General features: G+C 43.0%; 1 protein-coding gene across 3 annotated transcripts in view; it reads right to left on the reverse strand.

The window, feature by feature from the left end:
• CAPN9 (calpain 9) overlaps nt 1-19,763 on the reverse strand; it is a 36,564-nt gene extending 16,801 nt beyond the window's left edge. For 2 of the 3 annotated variants that reach the window (XM_068153960.1, XM_068153968.1), the window contains exons 1-16: nt 19,675-19,744; nt 19,345-19,573; nt 16,743-16,812; nt 16,214-16,332; nt 15,453-15,586; nt 14,661-14,829; nt 13,046-13,129; nt 12,725-12,810; nt 10,872-10,949; nt 7,107-7,267; nt 6,147-6,304; nt 5,295-5,503; nt 4,627-4,663; nt 3,113-3,187; nt 2,556-2,613; nt 1,959-2,023 (exon numbers count right to left, since the gene is read on the reverse strand). In XM_068153960.1, coding sequence (XP_068010061.1) covers nt 1,959-2,023; nt 2,556-2,613; nt 3,113-3,187; nt 4,627-4,663; nt 5,295-5,503; nt 6,147-6,304; nt 7,107-7,267; nt 10,872-10,949; nt 12,725-12,810; nt 13,046-13,129; nt 14,661-14,829; nt 15,453-15,586; nt 16,214-16,332; nt 16,743-16,812; nt 19,345-19,557 — 1,716 coding nt within the window. In that variant the 5' untranslated portion in view covers nt 19,558-19,573; nt 19,675-19,744. Of the gene's footprint in view, nt 1-1,958; nt 2,024-2,555; nt 2,614-3,112; nt 3,188-4,626; nt 4,664-5,294; nt 5,504-6,146; nt 6,305-7,106; nt 7,268-10,871; nt 10,950-12,724; nt 12,811-13,045; nt 13,130-14,660; nt 14,830-15,452; nt 15,587-16,213; nt 16,333-16,742; nt 16,813-19,344; nt 19,574-19,674 lie in introns of all 3 variants that reach the window. The other variant, XM_068153978.1, reaches the window with a different exon arrangement.
• Nucleotides 19,764-22,710: the final 2,947 nt, after the last annotated feature.

Genomic DNA, 22,710 nt, shown 5'->3' on the forward strand with positions numbered 1-22,710 from the left:
TGATGGTGAGGTGGGGTCATTTTTTTCTCCCAAATAACTAGCAGTAGGATGATAGGAAATGACCTAAAGTTGTACCAGGGAAGGTTTAGATTAGATATTAGGAAAATATTATTTACTGGAAGAGTGGTCAAGCACTGGAATATGCCAAAGAAGTGGTAAAGACACCATCCCTGGAGGTATTTAAAAGACAGTTGCATGAGGTGCTTAGGGACATGGTCTAACAGTTATGTACAGGAAGATGTTAGGTTATGGTTGGACTCTATGATCTTCAGGTCTTTTCCAACTGTGTGATTCTTTTTGGGCTTCTATGGATAAAAATTTGTCCCTCCCCTATGCCACTATGTGGAGACTGTAGGGCAGGAAAGTTGGTGTCGTATGACAGAGAAGGAGCTCTGCCAGCATTGACTTTGGTTTGCATTTGTGTCATTTGCTCCTCCATTGTGCTCCAAATACCATGCACAGAGTGGGATGATTGTGTTTGCATTCCCTGTGCTTCCAAAGCAGAGGAAGACATGTTTCCCCATTTGTTCAAAAATATGCGGAGGTTTGCTTGGAAGCATTGCAAATCATGGAAACTATTCAATTATATCCTAAATAGTAAACCTAGGATTGCTGCCATGATCCTGGGTTGAGTGCACACCCTGGCTGTGTCCCAATACCATGTAAGGATGAGACGTGAGTGTGGACCAGCTCCCTACTGAAGCTTGTTTTTTAAGGGAGGAAGTTTAGGGCCAATCCCCTATTTCTCATTGCACGTACACAAGGACCAATCTGCACTGAATTCTTACATTATGGACAGAACTTTAAGAAGATAAAGTTTGGCTTGGTTTTCTGTTACAAAAGTTTGAGAGGATATTACCTCTGTTATGGACTGGATCCACATAGGTAAAATATAAGAATTTCTCAGCTGAACAAACAAGACATAACCCAAATGTTAGGTACTGTACAGCCCTCTTAGGACTGTATCTGTTTTGTCATACATGTAACAAAATTTTCTATCAGGAAAGTGTACTGCAAAAACCAGCTTTACCTGAGAAGTCATGATAAAGTGAAATCAGAACATTGCAAAGGACAAGTCTGATGGAGAATAGAATAGAATAGAATAGAATAGAATAGAATAGAATAGAATAGAATAGAATAGAATAGAATAGAATAGAATAGAATAGAATAGAATTAACCAAGTTGGAAGAGACCTTTGAGATCATCGAGTCCAACCTATCATCCAACACTATCTAATCAACTAAACCATGGCACCAAGCACCCTACCAGGGCCATGATAAATCTCACCTAATATCTGAGCATTCATTTAGCATTCCTCACAGGTGCAGCCAGAACAAGCCTAATTACACCATCCTTTTCACTATCTACAAAGGAAGTCTGCAAAGCTAGTTTAGATGTAGACACTTACACCACAAGTGCCTAAATCTGAACAGACAACTCACACCCACATGTCTGCTTCCTGGAGTTCCAGGATCTAGCTGAAAGACCAGATTTTCCAGCTTAGTCTAGTTGTCAAGAAACCCACAGCTTTGATATCAGTACTTTTCAACACTCTAATGATCCTGAATTTCTGACCCACAAGTTGCATGCACAACTCTGTCTGGTGAATTTAGCCCCCCAGACAACAAACTTTTCTTGACTTATAATTTCTGAGCCTTTTTCAAATAAACCATAGCTTGAAAAATGCACTGTTCAATAGAGAAGTAATTTGAGATTTACTTTTAAGTGTTCAAATTTAGAGCAGCTGCCACTAAATCTGCAGCAGAAAATGGTCTGTCTTGAAGACCCCAACCCAAAATCTCTAAAATGTCACATAATTTCCACCTTCCCCCCCCCCCCCTTTTGGTAGTGTTCTGCCATGGTATTGCCACATCTGTATTGATATCTATGAAAGGTATTCTATGGATTATTATATTCGGTATTCATTTAGCCTCACAAGCACTTACTCAAAAGGATACATCCATAAGAGAAACTATATTTCGGCATGAAATGAGACTTAAGTTCTTGAATTTGATATTCTTTGCTGAAAAAGAACAATAATGGGAAAGAAGTCATTGGGTAAATCTGCCTTTTAGGAACTGAAAGTAGAAAATAGGATTTCATAAGCAGGGATAGTGGACTTTTAGTCCTCATTGTGAGGGGAGCTGTGCACTGGAAGATGAAGATAGCCCTCATTATAGAGAAGTCACAGTCCAGACAGAAGAAGTATTTACTGAAGACAATAAATCATGAGATGAGTTTCAGAGAGTAATAGGTTCCTCACTGCATAAAGCGTCTGAACTCCATCCGTGTCTTACAAGTCCTAGCACAGTTCCTGTCTCTCTCCAGCAGAGCAATACTGCACTGGAGAGATGGCCTTACTGAGCTGACATGGATCTTGCTGTGGGCAGGGCAAGCCTGCTGTTGGATCATGGATGAAATTTTTTTCGGGTTCTGCCCCAGATGGCTGGAGGACATCAGGCAGGACTCATAGCACAGGCTTTATTTCACTATCTATAGGTGAATTTAATGGTAGCTTCAATGAAGGTCTTTATCACCCTTAACTTCATGGTTACCTCTTTTTAATACAGCATTCAGAACATATTGGAGTTCTTCTGCAGATACCTCCATGTCCTAAAGTGGAAAAAAAAAAAGGTAACACTGGTTACTTGAATGTTTTTATAATCAGAAATGCCAAAAACCTCAGAAAACACAAACAACACCCATCTGTACTCAACTGTAACACAGGAAAAGAGAACCACACAAAGTGCAGAAAAGGCAAAAAATGAAAGGGTTGACAAAGTACAGGAGTGCTGCTGTGCACAAGGCTATCTGAAGGAAATCCAAAGCAGGAACTATTAATTCGAAGAAAACTACACTGCAGCTTGATGCTGAACCAGACAGGCTTCCTCAGAGCTTGAGTCCTAGCATTGGTTCTCCGGCTTGCTCACCAGGGACTGCGGCCTTCTCCACCTAGACATAAGGCATGGTGACATCTGGTGCCCAAACAACACACTGCAACTAGACATTCTCCCTAAACACGTAATTTTGGTTTCGCCTAGCCTTGAGTGGAGGCACAAATGTCTCCCTTCTTTCTGCATCTTGATATCATGCATGAAGGCTTTGCACTCACCTTTCCTGAAATCTGCTCAAACAGTGCCCGGAACTGCTTTTCTTCTTCAGTTTCTTGTGGGGTTGGGTTTACAGGCTGCAACATCAACCATGTAAGTCATTATAAGAATTGTAAAACATGACATTTCTCTTGCACATAGCTCTTCTGTACATCAGATGTACCATAGTATATCTTAAAATAAGGGTGCACATGCTCCTGAACATTGATAGACCTGACTCTCCCCTACTATTGAGCTGCTCAAAGGGAGTCTCACCACTTCATTTCCTTCACCTGGGCAATTGCATAGTGTGCTATTGCCTTGGCTATGTCAAAACCAAGAGTGCCTCCCATCCCTCCTCTTGTCCCACCCACGCACCACTCTGCTTCCCTTGTTCTTGGACAACCACATCTCTATTGAGCATTTTCCAGTGGTATCATCCAGGGACCTTTCACTCTTCTTGAGGGCACAAGCCAGAGCTGGCTGCACTTTTGACACGTTACCCAGTGTCATATTGAGCCTGAAATCTCTTTCACCTGGCTGCCAGCTATATGGTTTAGTGTAGTCATGGGGGTGTGGAGTCCAGGCTTCAGTATGCACTAAGCAGAGACATGCAATAATGTAGAGCACTGCTACAGTTGGGATGACCATCTAAATAGAGAGGACTTTTTGGGCCAGAAAAAAAAATATGGAGAAAAAGAAGTCAAGAGCCCAGGAAGCAAAGAATCTGGCTTTGTTTTCTCTACCCATAGAAGGTACAATGAAAGTGGCTCTAGCGAGACTGATTGTCCACTGACATTTTTGACCATACATATGTTCCTCACTTCTGCTCAAGTTTGGATGCAGTCCCTTAATGATACTGAAACAAGTGGACAGATTTCCTTTTCTACTGAATATGGCCCTGATAGCCCAAAAATGGAGATACACTTGTCAGCTGGTCCCTAGATGAGAGTTTTACTAAAGATGGACACGTGAGATCTTGGCTTAGCTTGTCTCCATGGGAAGATACACCACAATGGATGGTTTATTTGCAGGGATACACTTAAACAGGACCTGACTCAGACTCAGCTGCGCTTAGTGCTTAGCAGACAGGCCAGGCCATTCAGAAACAAAAATAATGTGATCATTTCAGTAAGCATATATTGCAGATATTGATAAGTAAAATAAAGCTATTTGTATGGGAAATGAATGCAGGTCTGTGGACCTCTCTCCCTCCCACCCTCCCCCCCAATAAAAAAAGATTTAAAAAGATGTGATTGGCCCTGTTCCTCCCTGATGCTAGTGGCTGGTACCCACCTCTGGTACTGGCTGACACCCACAGCCTTGAAGCATATGCAGAAGGAGAATGATTATTGTTTTGATTGTTAACAACTCTTTTACTATATTCAGCAGAACTGACTATTTCAGTCACATACACAAAGCTGGCAATTGTGCAACGTTCCTATGAAATGAACGTGTTTCAGCCAAAGCCAGGAAAAGCAGTGTGTGCTGGCTTCTGCTGAGCTATGCTCTTGCCTTTTTAACTCTGCAGTCTTACCTCAGGGAGATCAATGGCAACATTTTCATCTAGATCCCTGGAGAAAAGAAAAACTTATATAGTATCTGAAGACATTCAACCTCTGCGTGTGGTGGAAGCTTGATTATTACATTTTCCAGAGGGGAAGGATAAAACTGCATTTTTTACTGTGCAGGTTAAGTTTAGATAAAACTAATTAATTTTTGGTACTGTTTAAATTTTGTCATAAGCTCTTAGAACAGACTTCAAGCAGGACTCAGATAAGGCATAGCTGTGTGGGCTCTCTGCTGAAGAATTAATCTCATTTTTATTCATTGTGCACACACTTTTCCCTCGATACTCTTTTTAACACAAAATTGTCATTTGTCAAACTCATGAGGAAACAAGCAGGAAACATTGCTGCATTCACAAATTCCTAAACAGTATCAGGCAGCTAGCAACTCTTTGTCAAGCTTCCAGCAGATTCACCATGGCAAACCTCATTTCCCTAATTCTCCACCTCCTAAACTCTTCTCCAAAAAAAAAAGTCAGGTTTAGCAAAAGTGGGCAAATGCAAAAAAGTCATCGGGAACTTTCTGTACCAGGGCTCTGCTGCTGGGCTAGGTGCCTGGCAGCCAGACTTTCCCCAGCAGCTGGCAGCCCCACATGCAGGTGAGCACCAGAGGGCGTGGGGCTTGCTTCTGACTTACTCAGTGATGGCCTTCTTCTCAGAGAAAATTCTCAGGCAGAAATCTGCCTCCTGGTGCGGCTCAAATGTGGTCGGAACAATAATGTAATCACCCGGCGGCAGCTTGAATCGGTTAGATACTTCCCTTAAATTGATGTAGGTTTTGCTCCTGGCTTTGGAGGGGTGGTACCTGAAGAAGTCTTTGCCCAAGTGTCCATCTCTGCTGGGGCTCTAGGAGGGGAAAAAAAGACAATGCTGCACCGTCCAGGGCATGCTGAGAGCCATCCATACTCCTTTCCCAATCACAGACCTGAACACTACCTGCCACAAAGTTCAGCCCTGGCTGTGACTCTAACTTTTATGCCTTCACCCAGGTCATCTCAGCAACCTACCTCCCACCATATGTCTAAGACTGGTGATCTTTTCCTACCCAGTCTAAGATGGTTCTGAGACATTGTCTTCCTGCTTAAACATTTCCTGCCAATAAATATAGGCAGCATGTCACAGAGCAGTGACAACAGATTTGGCAATCACAGCCTCACTTGTGGACAGGCACCTCTGTGTGTGATGCCCCCCAAAAGGCTCATAAGAAGTAACATCCCCTCTTTGGGAGCCAGGCAGGGGATGACAGACTCATGGGGCCATGGAGTCTATTCTGGGAAAACATGGCCCTGTAGGGACTCCTAAATTCTCCTCTGAGAAGACTGACTCCATCCCAACCACGTCAAAATTCTTTTGGGGGTTTGATGTAACCGAGAAGGTTATTTTAAATGCAAGAGCCCTAAAAAGCCATGATGACTGGCAGGAGTACAAACCCAGAGAAGCATGTTAATACTGGGAATGTGGCTGCTGCACCATCAAAGCAGTGGAGTACCTCATAAATAGAGTAGCCGATGGTTAGCATTTCAGCGCCAAGCCTCCTGAGCTTGCGGCGATCCTTTTGCATCAGAGCTGCTATGAACGTGCAGTCATCTTGTCCATCATCTTTCTCTGTCAAATGTAGCTTGATTTGTGGATTTGTCCAGAAAGTCTCTGCCAATGTAAAGAAAACCAGAGTGTCTTCCTTCAGAATAAGAACATTACTAAAAATGAATAAACAATGAAATAAATAAGACAACAAAAGGGACAATTGAGCTGAGTTTTTACTCAAATTTAGGTTTTCCATCCTCTGCCACTTTTTTTTTAATTTTTCTTTTTTTTTTTTAATTTTTTTTCTTTTTTTTTTTCTTTTTTTTTTTTCCTTTTTTTTTTTTTCTTTTTTTTTTTTTTTCTTTTTTTTTTCTTTTTTTTTCTTTTTTTCCCCATTAGCTCTGCAGAAAATAAGCCAAATCCCAAAGTCCTTTGTGGAATTAGGTGTAAAAATACTTCAGGCATGGTATTTTCTTAAAGCACCATGGCTTAAACAAAGGTTTTATTAAATGTACATAGCTACCATGCTCCCATGGTGATGGTGCCGGTCTGGAGTGACACACTTCAGACCCGTCATGCTACTTTAGAGCTACATCAACATGCTGGCTGAGATGGACTTTTGTCTCATTTTACACTTATGGCTGCAGTTTAAGTGACTTATTTTGAGCTAGTCTTGCTTGTGCAAATGTAAATGAGAGGCCAATCAGATCAAATGAACTTGAGAGCAAAGAAAGCAGTTCTTTTACCACAAAGTCTCAAGTGTGACCATATGAATATTTGTCCCTTTGTCTGGCTCCTGTTAGTTGAGACTCAGCTGGCTTGGCCTGTGCACACAATTCTGGCTATGGGATAACAGGAGAGGTGACTGAGGGTGGGGTAAAGGGTTCAATGCCTGCTTCTCATTTTCAAAGCAGTATCTATTTACCTAGAAAATTTCTACATCCTCCTGCGGTGGCTCCCCGGACCCAGCTGCCCTGGTGGATGGTCACCTCCCACTTATGGGCAGTGCTGTCTTCCAGGGCATCTGGAGTGAGGTTGCAGATCTCAACTTTATCAAAATGCACTTTGAAGTCTTCAAATTTCATCCTGAGCAAAAGAAGGGAAGGAAGCATGGGAAGGAACAGGCAGTTACTCACTTCAGTGAAGAATATCCAGCAGAAGTACTTACTCCTCAGAGTCCCAGGACCAGATCACTAGCTTGTATGAATCCGAATAGCTTCAGTGACCGTGGATATATGCCACTGTACACGAAGGGAGAAGACGTATCTCATGTCTCACTCATTGTGGTATAAAAACACAAGCAACCTTATTGTCTAATTCTGACATTTCTTACACCTTTCTTTTGACATTAGAACTCTGTTGATTTTATTCAGTTCAGTTCAGTACAAGATGAAAAGAAGTGACACTGGCACAAAATCTATGGTGGAAAGAGTTATTTCACTAATAATATCCTGGCCTTAACAGCTGCATCTATATTGCTGAAGAGCCAACCAAAGGATGGCAGGCATCTGTGCAAAAGTTAAGTCTGCCTACAAATCAGCTATGTGCTCAATGCCAGCCTCATGACAGCACCACAAGGGACACACACTGGTTGATTAGCCAAACCATGGTATGATTGGCCTGCCCACATTGCAGTTAAAGTCACATTTGGGCCCCTGCTTACGTCTTCAAGGTGCTCACCCTCCTCTCTTTTATGAGCATTTGAGACTTTGTCCTAGCAAATACACACACTAAACACAAGAGACAAAAAGTGTGTTTGGACTTGAGTTGATGGCTCCAACCTGCCCTTGAAGGTGGTATAGACAGTTTTGCCTGCTAACGTGTCATGTAGATTGCACCACAAACAAAAAGCCTTATCTCTGATAATATGACACCTCTCTCTCTTGCTTTGAATGTTCCATAGCTTTTGATCTAATTTCCCTTGCTGCACTACCCTTTCCCTTAGCTTTCCTGTTCTAACTAGGGTGAAAATTAACACAATTCATGTGATTAAACAGGTATATTTTGTCTTCCTGGCTTTTTTTTTTCATTTAAGAGAAATGAGCCTGTACAAGAAATTCCCATTGTTTTGTGTACAGTCAGCATAGGGAATAAGCTGGGTCCAAAACCTGAAGCACAGTTACAGGAGTGGCTCATGAGTGCATAGTAGGTTTCTTGGTTCCCTTCCAGCTTCCAGACACATTAAGAAATTATGTCTACATTGCTGGCTAACTGTAAACCTTACTATTAATCTATTTCAGTAGAAACTGGTTGTGGTCAACAAAGAGAAGAGCCTTATTGCACCTTATATTATTTGCTAAGCCCAAAGATAATGCATGTCAAGGAGAACATATTTTGAACTCTTGAGGGCCTAATTAATTTCCTACTCATTATTTCTAGCAGTAAGTTTTAAAGCACCTCATAAACATTACCTCATCTTTCCAGGGAGGCAAGCCAAGCCAAGCCACCACCAGGAGTAATGAATAGACTGGCTGAAGCTACTCAGATGCAGAAGCAGGAATACAGCTCATTCACCACCTCTTCAGCTAAATTGCATCAGCAAGAGCCACAGTAGCAGCCCACAGTAGTAGCAAAGTGAAAGCTGTAGAGAAGGAGCTATGTCCATCTCTTTCCTCATCTGACCATTTTAATGTCCTTAGGGATACCTCACATTGCTGGTCACACAAAGTCATTATGTGAAGCCTGACGGGGAACCCATCAAAGTGTGGCTTAGAAAGGGCAAAGAGATGAACACTCCTTAGAGAAATACACCAAAGTCAAAGTGAGGTAGGGAAAGTAAGTCTAATGGACTGGGTGGAGAGTTTAGCTAGCATCAAATTTGCCTAACTGGTTTTGGAAGCATTTCTTGTCATATGCACCTAACTCTTTCAACATAAATTTCAGTCCCAATGGCTTTTGTTTCTGCTCTGAATGGCTAAGATGCTGGATGAGGAAGGCCTGGGTATGCTGAAACTCATTAATTTTTATTTGCCCTCTGAGGACTTACTTAACTATCAGCTTAGCTCTTTTGGACAGACAACTTTTTAATGAATTTCACTACCCATTTGATGCCTATTTGCACACTCATAACTCCATTACAGAGAAAGGTTTTGAGTCATGCCCGGTATTGAGAGACTTGCTGGAGTTGCTTTGGTGCCAGGTAAAGTTTCTGCCCTGTTTTCATTTACCTCATGAGGTCCAGCTGTAGCCAGGTCAAAAACAACAACAAGAAAACTACCACAAAAGCTTTTTGGAAAAACTGAGAATGCCCGGTTGCATTTGCAGCGTCAATAGCAAAATAACTCAAAATATTCTTTGTCAAAATACTTAAGTAATGGATCGGCCACTGGACCTACTTCCCTCTAGAGGTATCAGAGTTTGACTTAATGTGCTGCACTATCTGTCTTAAATCACTTTGTAGTTGTGAAAGAAGTTCAGTTCTCCTCCTCCCCCCCCCGTCAGAAACCATGGCTAACTCAGTTGGAGAAGTAAAATGGATAAGAGCTATATTTACAAGCAGGATGAAATGCGATGACTGTATACACAATATACAGTATTTACGATATATACAAAAATACACAGCAAAGAGCATAACACAGAAAACCTGCCCTCCTCCAGCGAGGAGGCTCCTCCCAAAAAAGCCTTTTCCCCCTTCCTCCCTTTTTTCCCAAAAAGGGTTAGAGAGAGTAAAGTAATTATTAAGGGGGAAATTCTGTTAGTTCAAAGTGTATGCTAAGGGAAGAAAAAGAATTAGTTTCTTATCTCATTAGTCCAAGGTCAGCCAAGCACAGAAAGACAGCAGCTGCACAGGCAGACTGAAACAGACAGACTGACCGACACAAACTGAACTAAACCTAAAATTTAAAGTTGCATTCCCACTGATCCACCAAGGAAACTCATTTAGAACTATCTTCTGTTTTCCTTTTCACACCAAAACATTCAGCTAGGGTGTTCCAGTAGCTGTCCTTCTTAAAGGCATAACCTAAAACTGTCACACACTTCTCAGGCCTAGAGTTGAACTTCGGTTTAACTTGCATGAAATATCTGGATTAGCACCACTACATACCTCTCTAGGTTTACCTCTGTGTAAAAGAGATGAGCATCTGGTCCTAGAAAATATGACCAGACACACTGGCGGTAGTGCTCAGCATGGTTGATGTAGGAGGAGACCATGTGCAAGTCAGCCTGAAATCGTGAATTTGGCACTTGAATTTTTCACACTTCTAAAGCAATTTCCACTACATTTCCCCCCCATTTCACTTAATATTATCTTAAAGTTTTGCATCATTTCACACGTAACTTGATGTCCTTTCACTTTCCATAACAATTAATATTGCTTCTCAGGACTCCCTTCCCTTCCAGAGTGTCTGAAGGTATTTTGTAGGTGATATGGAACAGTGAAATGCCCCCTTCAGTAGAGCTTGCCTTTGGTCACAGGAAGGATTTAAAGAGTGTTGCATTCATGGGGAACACACATTGTTTGAGATATGCTAATGCCACTAACTAACCTGACTTTTTAAATGCTTTTTCCTATTAAAATAGACATGGACACACATGAAACACTCAGAAACCAAGGGGGTATTCTACCTGCCCTCTCTGAGGCAGAAGCTGAGCTTTTTCTTACACACAGACTTTTTCCCTATTGCTTGTTTTGGCCACTTACACCTTGGTTTCTGACTCATGCCACACACTTTAAAAACCTATGGCTTACCAGAACTCTCCATCATCCTGTGCTGCTTGAGATAATCGCCTCTGCTCTGATGGGCTCACTGAACGCCATTCCAGAGAGCTGCAAGAAAACAAACCCATGCTTTACTGTAAGTGGGAATTCATTTCCCCTGGCTCAGAACAACTGGCTGGACACAGCAGCAGGATGTTCTTCTTCCAGAAGTGTTTTATTTGTGTGGGTCACAAACACAGATGTGTTGAAGAGGTTTCTGAAATCCTCTTGTCACTCATGGTTGCAGAGACCCAACTACTGTTGCTGGAAGCAGGAATGGGCCAAAGATCCCAAGGCTGCTCCGGGATGGTCTTGTGTTAGCTATCGCCTATACTAAAGAGTTGGGACTGCTCTCAGATGTTGGTGTTTCGTACACTGTTGGTAAACCTCAGGAGTTTGGTAATTCACATGCCTACTTTTTCTATCTGTAGCACCATCTCCTTTTTTCTGTTTGTTGGTAATTTAGGTCCAGAAGTTTCTTCAGGATAGAGTCAATGGGAACTAAATAGGCTCCTTCCCCTGTACAGGGAGATTTGCTGGAGTAACTGAAATTTCAGGTAAAGTCTTTGCCTCCTTTTCATTCACCCCTACAACTCCAGCTGTGGCAGGTCAAAATCAAACAAAAACCTGGCTAAATTTTTCAGAAAAAACTGGAAATGTCCTGCTACATTTCCAATCTAATATAGTAAACAGGGAGTAGAAGGCACCTTATGTTGATGTTTTAATTCCAATAGTCACTGTGAAATGTTAATATAGATACTTGTATTGACCTGTGAGCCCCTCTGCATCTGGCAAACATCCTAAGTGCAGAATCAGAGCTCTGCTTTGCTGAGACAGCCTGTTCAATCACAGCATGAATTGCCAGATGCCTCTTGTTATCTTAATCTCGCCTGGGTTCTTTTTATTTTTGAGATTTAATCACTCATTGTGCATGCCAATTATCCACATTTTTCTTTTTCAAGATAGTAAAGGATCAGAGCTGATGGGGAAATATTTCATTTATTTCTGAGTCATGTTAAGGACAGGGTCATTCAAAGTAGTTCTACACATGACTACGTGTCCCAGCAATTTTAAAGGCCTAGAGAGATTATGGATCATTTCCTCTAAGTCTGTGTGACCAAAAAAAAACCCCACACATAATAGAAGGAAGTGAAACAAAAATGAAACCATGTGTATATGCAAAACTGTACTGAAAAGTGTGTGTTGGGGTGAACCCCAAACCAAACAGCAGTGCTGTGTTTTGCTACAGTAAGACTGGTTTTCTGATAAATTCTGTCGTGTTTGGGGGTCCTTCCTTAGCTTTGGTAGGCACCACGTGAAGGCACCATGTAATGGCCATATATAACCTGTAAGGTCCTTGCCTGTTCCTGACGTGTTTAGAAACCCAGAACAGTAAATGCAAGTGGAGTTTATGAGTACATAAGCTACTTAGAGTGGCTCTACAGTATCAGTTTCCATCTTACCTGCAGTAGGACAAAGTATGGATGTTGCATAGTTACAAGTACTATGGCAACAGCCTTGCAAAAAATAAATTAAAAATCACTCCAAATGTACAACTTTTCACCTGGGAGTGTCTTAAAGCTAACTTGCCCCTTATATTAATGAATGTTTTTTTTTGCCAGTGTTAGATTTGAGGGGGCTAAACAACTTTGACAATGTCCCCATAATTGACCAGCTTTGAAAATAGAGAGGGTGACATGTGAGCATGACAGAAATACTGTTATACATCTTCAAAGTCTTGATTTCATTTCCTGTGGTGTAACTGGAGCTGCAGAAAGCTGGCAGTAGAGCAAAGCTGAGATCTGGTGTTTGTGAAGCCAGTGTGTACAGGTCAGCATACGCACTTGTCGCTCCAAGGGCCATTCCACTCGACCTGTCCCCAGGGGTTCCTTATCCTTATAAGCTGCACTTGCCGGCCCCGATAGCTCACCTGGGGAAGAAAGAAAGTGAGAAAATACCAAGTGTCAGTAGCTATGGAGGAGGACTTCTCCAGTGTGTACAGACTGGCCAGGCTGCTGTAACAGCTGGGCAAAAGGTGCAGACTGCTACAGAAGATGTGGGATTTGGGTAACTCCCCTAGGATAATTCCCCCTGTCACCTGAGGTCAGGGGACATTCTCTTATCTTTTCCCCAGGTCTCTCCTTACACCACGCTGATGAACATACCTCATCGATGCCAGTCACCGAGTAAGCGTGGCCCTTTATAAGACCAAAGGGGGTTTTGGCTTCTAACTCTGCAGCACTGCTGGTCTGAAATAAGGGAGAAAAAAGTGTAAATTGCTCTCTTCAGAGTGAGATCACAAGTGGTGCCACCTGGTCCCTCCCAAGCATCAGGTGAAAGGTTGGTGGCTAGCTGACTATGAGCTATGTACTATGAACTTACCTGGCTGCTCAATGCAGTGATGGTACAATGGCATCCTTTGAGGAAAGAAAAGGATTTTCAAAACTTTTAAAGCATTTTTCACTCAGAGGGAAAAATAAGATGGTTCCACACGGAAATACTTTCTCTGTCCCTGTGATTTTACATCAAAATCATCTACGCTTTCAGAATCTCGGTTTTAACTCCCATTCAAATGCTGTTTGTGTCAGCTTAGGAATGGGAAAAGGTGATTTCAGACTGAGATCAGGTGCTTTCTTGTAAAAAGACATTGATAGAGCAGTGATGGCATTGAAGACTCCCATTAGCCAGCTGAGTTTCACACTTTCTCTAGTTCAATAAATAATTGATCATTGCAAGCAGCAAAGCTTCATCAGAAGAGAAACTCAAATCAGAAAACATCAGTCCCCAAAGCTAATGGCACAGTCTTGAGTAAGAGAGAGAACTTATGAAACAGCCTTGTTTTCAGACAAGCAGGCATTGGATTTGAGATAACAAGTCCCCCTGAGCCTGGCCAAATATTCAATGATAAGACTTTTGGGCAGAGTGCAAACAAAAGCCTCAATCCTTATCCTCCAGCCTGGGCACTTACTTTGCCTTTGTTACAAATGCCCAAATGGAATATTTTGGTTTTGGTGGGATTTTTCATTTACTCTGAAACCCTTTTCTCCATCTGCTCATTCTGGTGGAGAAACCTGGCACACTTCTGTATTGCCTTTCCCACTGAGCACAGTCAGCAAGGATCAGCAATGGGGCCTTCACTCCTGCTGCTGAGAAGTTTAGGTATTTTTCACCAGAAAGCTAAGAATACATGGATGGCTCCTTTTACCCTGGGTCAGATGCTGGCTGAGCAGTGTAAGTAACCTATGAAGGTACTACGCACCAGCAGCCTTTTCTGTGGGAAAGCTGGAGTTTCCAGGCTCTGGAAGGATAAAAGTGACATACCCTAAGTCCCAACCCCTGTTTACAAACAAAGATTCAGGTCCTGAAAATTTTCTGGAGTCCATCAAAGTCCCCATAGGAGTTGTGACAGAATCCATTGCTGAAAGAAATCCCACTTTTGTACTCCCTGGAACCAGTAAGCCTTCAGAAAACTATGGCAGATTTTAATGCTATAAGTGATGAAGCTAATTAGGAAAGTTCACTCTCACTGAGCGCTCATACTTATGTCACTATTGCATTAAATACAGTGACCATTACCTGTTCAAAACTGTACTAGTATTACATAACTATCAGTTCACAGCTATTATTTCTGGAGTTCACAGCTATTATTTCTGGAGTTCACAGCTATTATTTCTGGAGTTAAGTGCATGTCCACCTATTTGTCATTAATGTAACTAGTCATTAAAAAGTAGAGAAGCCACAAAACTGAACTGAGAAATTTGGACTCTGTTTCTTACTTACATCAATAGAGCAGCCCACCATTGAGCATCTTTTCAGAGCTTTCTCTAGGATTTCATAGAAATTGTCAGGAGCCTTTTTAACCTCATACATTTCTCCTACACCCCCAGTGAAATCCTCCATGGCTTCTATTGTGCTGCCTCCTTTCAGAGCCTCGTAGCTGCCGTTCAGCCTGGAAAACACATGCCAGCCATGAGACATGCTTTCAAAACTTTGAGGATACCCATATTTGAGAGCTTTCTCATATGGGCATGAAAATACAGCAATGACACTGAAGCCACAAGAACTGCCCCAGAGTGCACCCAAGATATATGGAAAGAGTATTAAGATCATTCTACTTTCCTTATTAATTGACTTATTAATTGATTGATTTGTTCATACTCTTAAGGCCTAGGACCTTTCTTTCTTTACTGTCAGCTGTCAGATTGGCAAGGACTGAATATAAATTTGTGCCAGTGGCTTGCTACCTGCCAAATAGTTTAAAAATGCAAAGTTAGCCAGAATCATCAATTGAGGTCTCAGCAGACACATGAATGGCAGGATTCAGGCTTTGATCCATCTCTATTGCTATTAGCATGGACTTTACCTAATGACATGCAGGAAGCTAGACCAGCTTGGAAGTAATCAACACAGTATCTTTAGGGCAGCAGAAAATGCAAAACAAAACAACCCACCAGCAGCAACAAAGAAACACCTACTGGATAGAGGCTGCTCACATGAGCTTGAATAATGCATGTATCAATTGTGAATAATATATGTACACATAGCGAATCCTGCATGAGCAGTGTAACTTACTTGGCATAGGCTTTCTCTAGTAAGGCGCTCCAAAATTCATTGTGCTCAGCTGAGTGCAGGAAAACCAACCGGTCCTTGAACGTGGGTAATCTGTCATCAATCACGACATCCAGCCACTCATTGTGCTGCCAAAACTATTTAGAAGGGAGGGGGCATGAGGCTACCAATATTGTGTCATTCCTTAAGCACAGGACTCTGGTGTCTCAGCACTTTCAATTGCAAGTTAGCGACAATCGTAGGCTTGATTAGAAGTCATATGTAAATCATCCATTCCCATCCATATACTGTGTTAGACTACTTTGAAGGGAAGGGTAATCTATCTTAAGAAAAGACTAAAAATGTAGAGCTGTGCTGTAGCTCCTTGTGTGAATAACATCACTCATGTAGCTACACACAAGTGCTCATGTGTGATTCAAGGGAACTTTAAGGCAAATATGTTTTACAGGTCCCAGTCCAACTCCTTTAAGGCCTTTCAAGATAATATGTGGGGGTTTGTGCCTAGGTAAACATGAAATGTTTTCTAAAGCAATCTATCTTTTCACAGAGCAGAAGTGGCTCTGCAGGTGCTCATGGGAGGCTGTTGTAGCCCTCTAGGTTGTTTCTCAAAACACAAACAACAGTGTAAGCTCAACAATACTGTAGTTTTGTTTGTTTGTTTGTTTTATCGATGTTTCCTTTGCTGTAACTGGCAATCCCTCTGCAAATAGACCATGGCATGTAATGACAGAAATGTGTTCATGTTTACTAGATGTTCATCTTACCTGGAAATGAAATATTCCAGCATAATCTGGCCCAAAATTTTGATCCAGTGGCACCACTCTTGCTAGTGTTTTTTCATTCAGTGTGAGAGAAGCTATGGCTGCTAATAGCCAGCAGTCACCTGGGAATAGGGAAGGGGAGGAAAACCCTTATTTTCTTCACTTCAGGAAGAGAAGGTGGTGGTGTAGGTGTTGCCACCTCTCTTGAAATCCAAAAGACAGATCATGTGACCCCCGGAAGCATGTCTGCAGACTGTGCTGCAGTTTGGAGACACTGGTAGACAAAAGACTCCCTTGGACTCACAGTACCCTCATGTGGAGACCCTTCCCTGATGATGAATCTCACTGTGCCAGGATGGTCCCTGGCACAGATGGGAGGGTGCTATCAAAGCAGTGCCTACAGTCAAGGTGAGCATGGGTGGTATCTCCAGCTTTACTGCAGTTTAGGAGGGACTACATTCTCTCATGTGTGAGGATATTTCTGCTGCTCCACAAGGGGTGTAGTTATATCTGTCCAGAGGGCATTACTCACCAAGATCCCCTTGGCAAATGTCAGTTCTTGTGGCTCCTCCAACAATAAACTTGGGGTCTTTGACAATGTCCTGTGAGAGTGGAAGATAGACACCAGAATGACAGAACATGCCAGGAAAATATCACCATCACTGAGCCCAGACACGCAGCATGGTGTTTGCCACAACCTAATTTATCCTGCAGCAACACAGCCACAACAAAACCCGAGGTGGGGAATACTTGCTAATTAATTGCAGTGCAGAGCAATTAAAGAATCAGCTCTTCTCAGTTTTTCATAAGAAGTTGGCTGCTAATAAAAGGCTAGTGTTCGTTATTCACCCACAGGCAATTGCTAAAACACCATAGCACAGCCTTGTCCAGAATATCCATGTTAGGTTACAATCCTGGTTAATGGGATTTTTTGTTTGCTTGTTTTCCTCCAGGGGGTGGAAAACCAGAATGACCAATTTACCTTTAAATGCACTATTAAGCCTTCTATTTACCTGCACATAATATTTTGAACATACAATGTATAACAACCATTTCCTCCTCAAATAAGCAAACAGCAAAGGTAGACTCCAGCCTTGTTTGCTTTGCAGAGTTAATTTTTAGGAGAAGTTGACACTACCCACCCTTGTGTGCTCAGAGAGACTGATGTTCACAGTGGCATTAAAGCAATTCTCAAGCATTCATTTGACCATTTCAGTCAGCTGGAGTGAAAAATTACAGTGGTAAACCAGCAAAGGTGTCAGGAATTTCCTGCTCTTCTTCCCTTTCCCATGATTTGATTGAACCAAAAAGGGAGCAGAAGGGTATCTAATATATTACTAGAGGAATATATCTGCAGTTAATCAGTCTGTCCTGGTGTGTTATTACAGACCCTATGGTGTGAAGAAGACACTTCTGCCCCAGTGTCAAAAAACAAACAAACAAACAAACAAAAAATTAAAAAAAATTAAGAGGAGGGAAAACTAGAAGACATGCAGTCGTTTCACACCTGCATTTGCCTAGGAGGAAACCCAGTTGCTTTTGGTTCACATCACTACAATTTGTGAGGCTACCAGGGCAGGACACTGATCGTTCTGTTCAGCTTCCTCAACTTAGTGCTGAAGTATTTACTGCTGGCCACTGCTGGAGCCAGGACACACCCTGCGGTGACCTAGGCACTGCTCCTGTGAAGCTCACCCTGCAGAGGCAATATTCAGGAGGAAGCTGGCTTGCGTACTTTTTGTTTGTATTTGCTGGGGAGGCAGTGGCGCTCAGGTTGTCACTCATCCACAGGTGCCGTGGGGAGGAGGCAGCACAGTACACTGTGTCCCCATTGTGTAGAGCAAAGGGAAATCAAACAGCAGCTCCTCCTTACCTGGCCCGCCTGCTTGTTAAATACACTCAGTCTTGTTGGGACTGGATGTGAACAATAAAAAACACAGCTCATTGCCTTTAGACATAAATATAACATCAGCTGATAAAGTACCTGATCTTTAATAACACACTTTGTTTTAGCATCATTGCCTCTGGGGAGCATAATTCTGATTACAAGACCTGTATTTAGTTGTTACCAAGAAACTCCATGTGTTAACAAGGGATGAGGTAAAAAACCTTTCCACTGACATTAGTCTGAACCTTAGATTATCATAGAATCAACAAGGTTGGAAAAAAACCTCAGAGATCATCAAGTCCAACACGTCACCCAACACCTCATGATCCCTTTTCAGGTAACTTACTCATCCTGGAAATGTTTCCAGTTCAGCTCACAAAGATCCTGAAAGAGACTGTGACAACTACAACAAACAAGCTGCTCTTGGCTATCCCTGGGTCCCACACACAAGGACACACAAGCTCTCAGCTGCTTCTGGTCATATTTTCCAGCAAAGTTTAACTATTGTGAAACCCCAAATGGAAAAAAAGACAAATTAGCACCTAATGGCTGTCCAAAGGAACAAAGTTCTTTCTGGTTTACTTTCACAGAAATAAATGAGGAGAAGGAATCTGGAATGGTGCTGGGTTTGTGATCTGAGAGCATGTGACTAGTGAAGCTTCAGGCTCTCGCTGTGTTTTTTGTGATTGTTATGCAAGATGCATTAAAGGATATTCATCAAGCCCTTGGCTACTGCTGAATGGCTCAGTAACCATGGCATGTGTCTGTAACTTCTCAGTGTTTCATGGTGGAAGTGAGCAAGTACAAGAGTCTCATACTCCAATTTTTTAAGTTTAACTGTAATTATGAATTTCTGACTCGGTTTTTACACAGAACATCATCATAATGTATTTTACCCTTAATTCCTTGCATGTCCTCTTATTTTCATCTTACATTGCTTTTGTCTGGCAATGATGTAAGAGAGGAGGCTGATTACAAGTTGTTTATGCATGTACATAAATACACACGTGTCAGGCATGGCTGTGCAATGAGCTACATCTAAAATATGGGGTGAAGCTTTCCAGCCCTCTTGTCCCACAGCTTGAGCTCTTTGTGGCTGATATCCCAGCTTTGTGCCACTGCCCCTGATGTGGGAAGAGTTACCCCTTTGTCTCTCTGAACAAGCCATGTGTTTGGAGCCACACCAAAGCACAGCACAGTCTGAATTTTGACAGGATGAAAAGAGAGAACACAATGGTATACTCACCCTGGGCCTCTTCCAGATGAAGGGAATAGGTGGCTTTTCACTGAAGAAGAGGGAGGAGTTGCAGGCAGGGAAGTCAGGGTCCTCAAAGAGGACCCCCCTGCACAGACACTCCTGCTTCAACTCCTCATAGGCTTTCCCTGAGCTGTGGGTGGCACGTGCTGTCCTGGGTGGCACGGGTGGCCTTGGTTTCGAGTCCTGGTACAGGTAGGGCATGGCTCCCTCCTGCCTGCTAGAGAGAGATTCCAGAGAGATGAGGCTTAGCAGGCTGTGGGGGCAGAAGAAGTGGGGGAACAGGAGGAAAAAGAAGAGAGTGAAAAATACCTCTAGTACCTTGTGAAGGAAAAGTGGACAAAAGGAGTGTTCTGGGGGGAGTCAGCAATGTCCTTCCTGGTTGTACCTCCTCGAGCTGCAATGTAAGACTGACCTTCCGGCTGTCCTGAACACCATCAGAGATGTACACCCTGAAGGTAAACAGGGAAGGAAGGCGGCTGGCTCTGGCCACACCAGAAGCTGGAGCAACCAGGTGGTGCCCTGTCCTTCCCCTGGGCAGAGCTGCTGTGCCCGCCCAGAGGGTAAGGGCGTGCACAGGACCTGGCACCACTCCCCAGTGGGCACAGGAAGTTGCCACTGGGCCCAGGGTGGCTTTGAGGTATGCAGCACCCACCCAGAACCCTTGAATCACACAGAGGGGGTGAGACCTGGGAAAGAAACCAGAGCCACACAGTAGGGTGTAGCTGCTGTGCGAGTTTGCCCTGTTTCTCACATGTGGGAGAGCAGCCTGGCATTACTGGTGCCAAGGCCATCTTGGGGAATAGATGTCCCCATGGGATGACATGAGGAAGGGACAGAAAGGCTGAGTGGTGGTTGTGGCCAAGGGCACTCTGCCAGCAAGAGTCTGGCCACAGTGCAAGGACTGGGTATGTGCAGGAGGGATGGCGGTAGCTAGTGGGGAGGGCTTTTAGCAGGATGTCTATTGAACAGCAGGGCAAATGCAGGCAAAGTGTCAAGAAATGCTACTCTGAGGAGGGATTTTAATGGACTGCACATTGAAGGAGTTCTGTGTGCTTTGCAATATGGGATTTTAAAAATAAATACATATGTATTTGTCACTGATTTCCAGGTTTCACAACTGTGGTCATCTGCTGCTGTGCTTCTTCCACTACCCAGCTTTTACCTACAACATCATATCTCAGTGGCGGGCAGTAAAACACCGCCCTGAAGAGGATGCCAATCAATCTGCTGTGGATGCTCTGAAGGCAGGGCTCAGGGCCAGATTAGCATGTATGTTCCTCCCTCTTTGGAAAGGAAAGAAGTGCTACTCTCTAGAAGCCATTTACAGTTCTTGTAGTACAAAATCAGCCCTGAGTATAAAAAGCACTCAAGCTCCTTTTGCTTTAATAGGGCCTTGGTGGACCAGTTGAGCTTGCTGCCAAGAGATGATTTATGGAGAACAATCAGGTGAAACAGAATAAGTTCCATTAGGTTCTGCTATTTTTCAGAGCAGTGCTGTGAGGAAAGCTTTTTTTCAGAGCATATATTCCCATATCTATCCTCCATAATTACATCTATTGTTGATGCCTGCAGGCTCCCTGCTGAGATGTATGCTTATTGTTCAAACATATGAGAAGAGGCAGGCTTGGTTCTCCAAATATGGCAATCATTTCACCAAACTTTATGTCCAAGCTACTCACATTAGCTTTTTCTACAGTCATTGTGGAACATTCACTGCATGCTTAATCATATCCCTTTGGAGACAAACCCTCATTGACTAGCTTAGAGTAGATGCCCAGCTATTAAATGCATGTAGTCAAGTGAGAGGGATCCCAGTCTAGGAGCTAAGGCAGGTGAAAGGGATTTAAGTGCTAACAGGAAGGAAGGAAGCTATGTATCCAATATCCTGCATTTAGACAGTGGCAAAACTAGGAACTTACTTCACCTGCAACACCTCTCTGTGGGCCAAGACATATTTTCATACATCAGACTGGGGAAGGAGATGTTCAGAATTCTAGACATGCTGCCTCCATACCTTCTATGACCCAAGGAGAGAAACCCTGTATCACTTCAGGGAATTTCTGTTTTACAGAGTTTAGCTGCATATGAAAATGTGTGGGCTGAGCTTTATTGGTGCTCATCCTGCTGCAGGAGAATGCTTGAGGTTTCTCTCTGATGTGAACTCTCTGGTGTGCAATGAGGGGTGTTTTCACACTGCAGCTTTTCTTCCAGAGGGCAGGGACAGCTTTTGCCTCTCCTCACCCTGCTGCTTCATGTCGTGACACTGCAGGGAAACTTCACATCTTTGATACCTTAACTTCAGTGTCAAGGCACTGAAAGTTCCTAAGAGAGATGGTGCCTGGGGAGGGCAGGTGGAAAAACAGAGAGATGAGCAGAAAATATTAATAAAGTTTCAGGTTTTATTAAAATACAAGATATTGCCAGTTCTATGTTAACAGTACATATCATTTACTTGCCCCACTGAAGTGTTTTACAAAGAAAGGGGCCTGAAGTAATGAAATCCCCTTTGAGAGCAGTGAGAAGTGCATTCCTCCCCTACGGTGGCTCTTGCCATTGCTGCTGGTTGGTGCCCTCTGCAAATTCACAGGTGGGAAGAAAGTGAAACACAGGTCCTGTGACACTCTGTTAAGGACAGACCTCAGCAACATGTTAACTAGCTCAGCAGAGTGGGATTTGAACTGCCAACCTAGAATGGCTTTACAGTTTAGATGTGCTGGTCCCCTGCTGGATAGATTTATCACTCCCTGGAACAACAGGTGAACACAGACAATAAGAAGCTGTGACACTACGCTATGTACATTTTCATTTGGCAGGCTATTGCAACAGATAAATTGTGACATGAATGCAAGTCAGCCCTGGGTAATGGAGTCCTTCCTTCACAATTACATTGTCTTGGATACAGTAGGTTTCCAGCCCACCAGCCCTCTCCTAGGAGGTGCAATAGGACAGGTTTGTCTTTTGCCTGTGAAGTGACTGCCTGCCAGTGTGTGAAGGCACAGTCAGTCGAGAGAGATGTCGGATCAAATGCAACTAATTCCCATCAGACCACTTCGAGACATCCTTAGGGTCCTGTGGTCTGTAGAGATCTGTCTCTGAGTCATATCACCAGGCAAGATTTCAAGGAGACAGTATAGCAGAACGAGTGATGCACAGGCTAGCAATTTATGTTAAAGCTGAATGCTGTTTTCTTCCAGGCACCATCATTAAATGCCCATTCTTGAAACAACAAAAGCTTTGTCTGTTCTTTCAGCCATCAATCTAAAGCACACAGAGAACATGAACACCAGTGTAATTGCAACTGTCCACAGACGTTGCTCTCCTACTCAGCCACACTACTCATCCCATGACATCCAC

Source organism: Melanerpes formicivorus, unplaced genomic scaffold (genome assembly GCF_026170545.1).
Source record: "Melanerpes formicivorus ecotype bairdi unplaced genomic scaffold, bMelFor1.0.p_v2 SCAF_2, whole genome shotgun sequence".
NCBI lineage: Eukaryota > Metazoa > Chordata > Aves > Piciformes > Picidae > Melanerpes > Melanerpes formicivorus.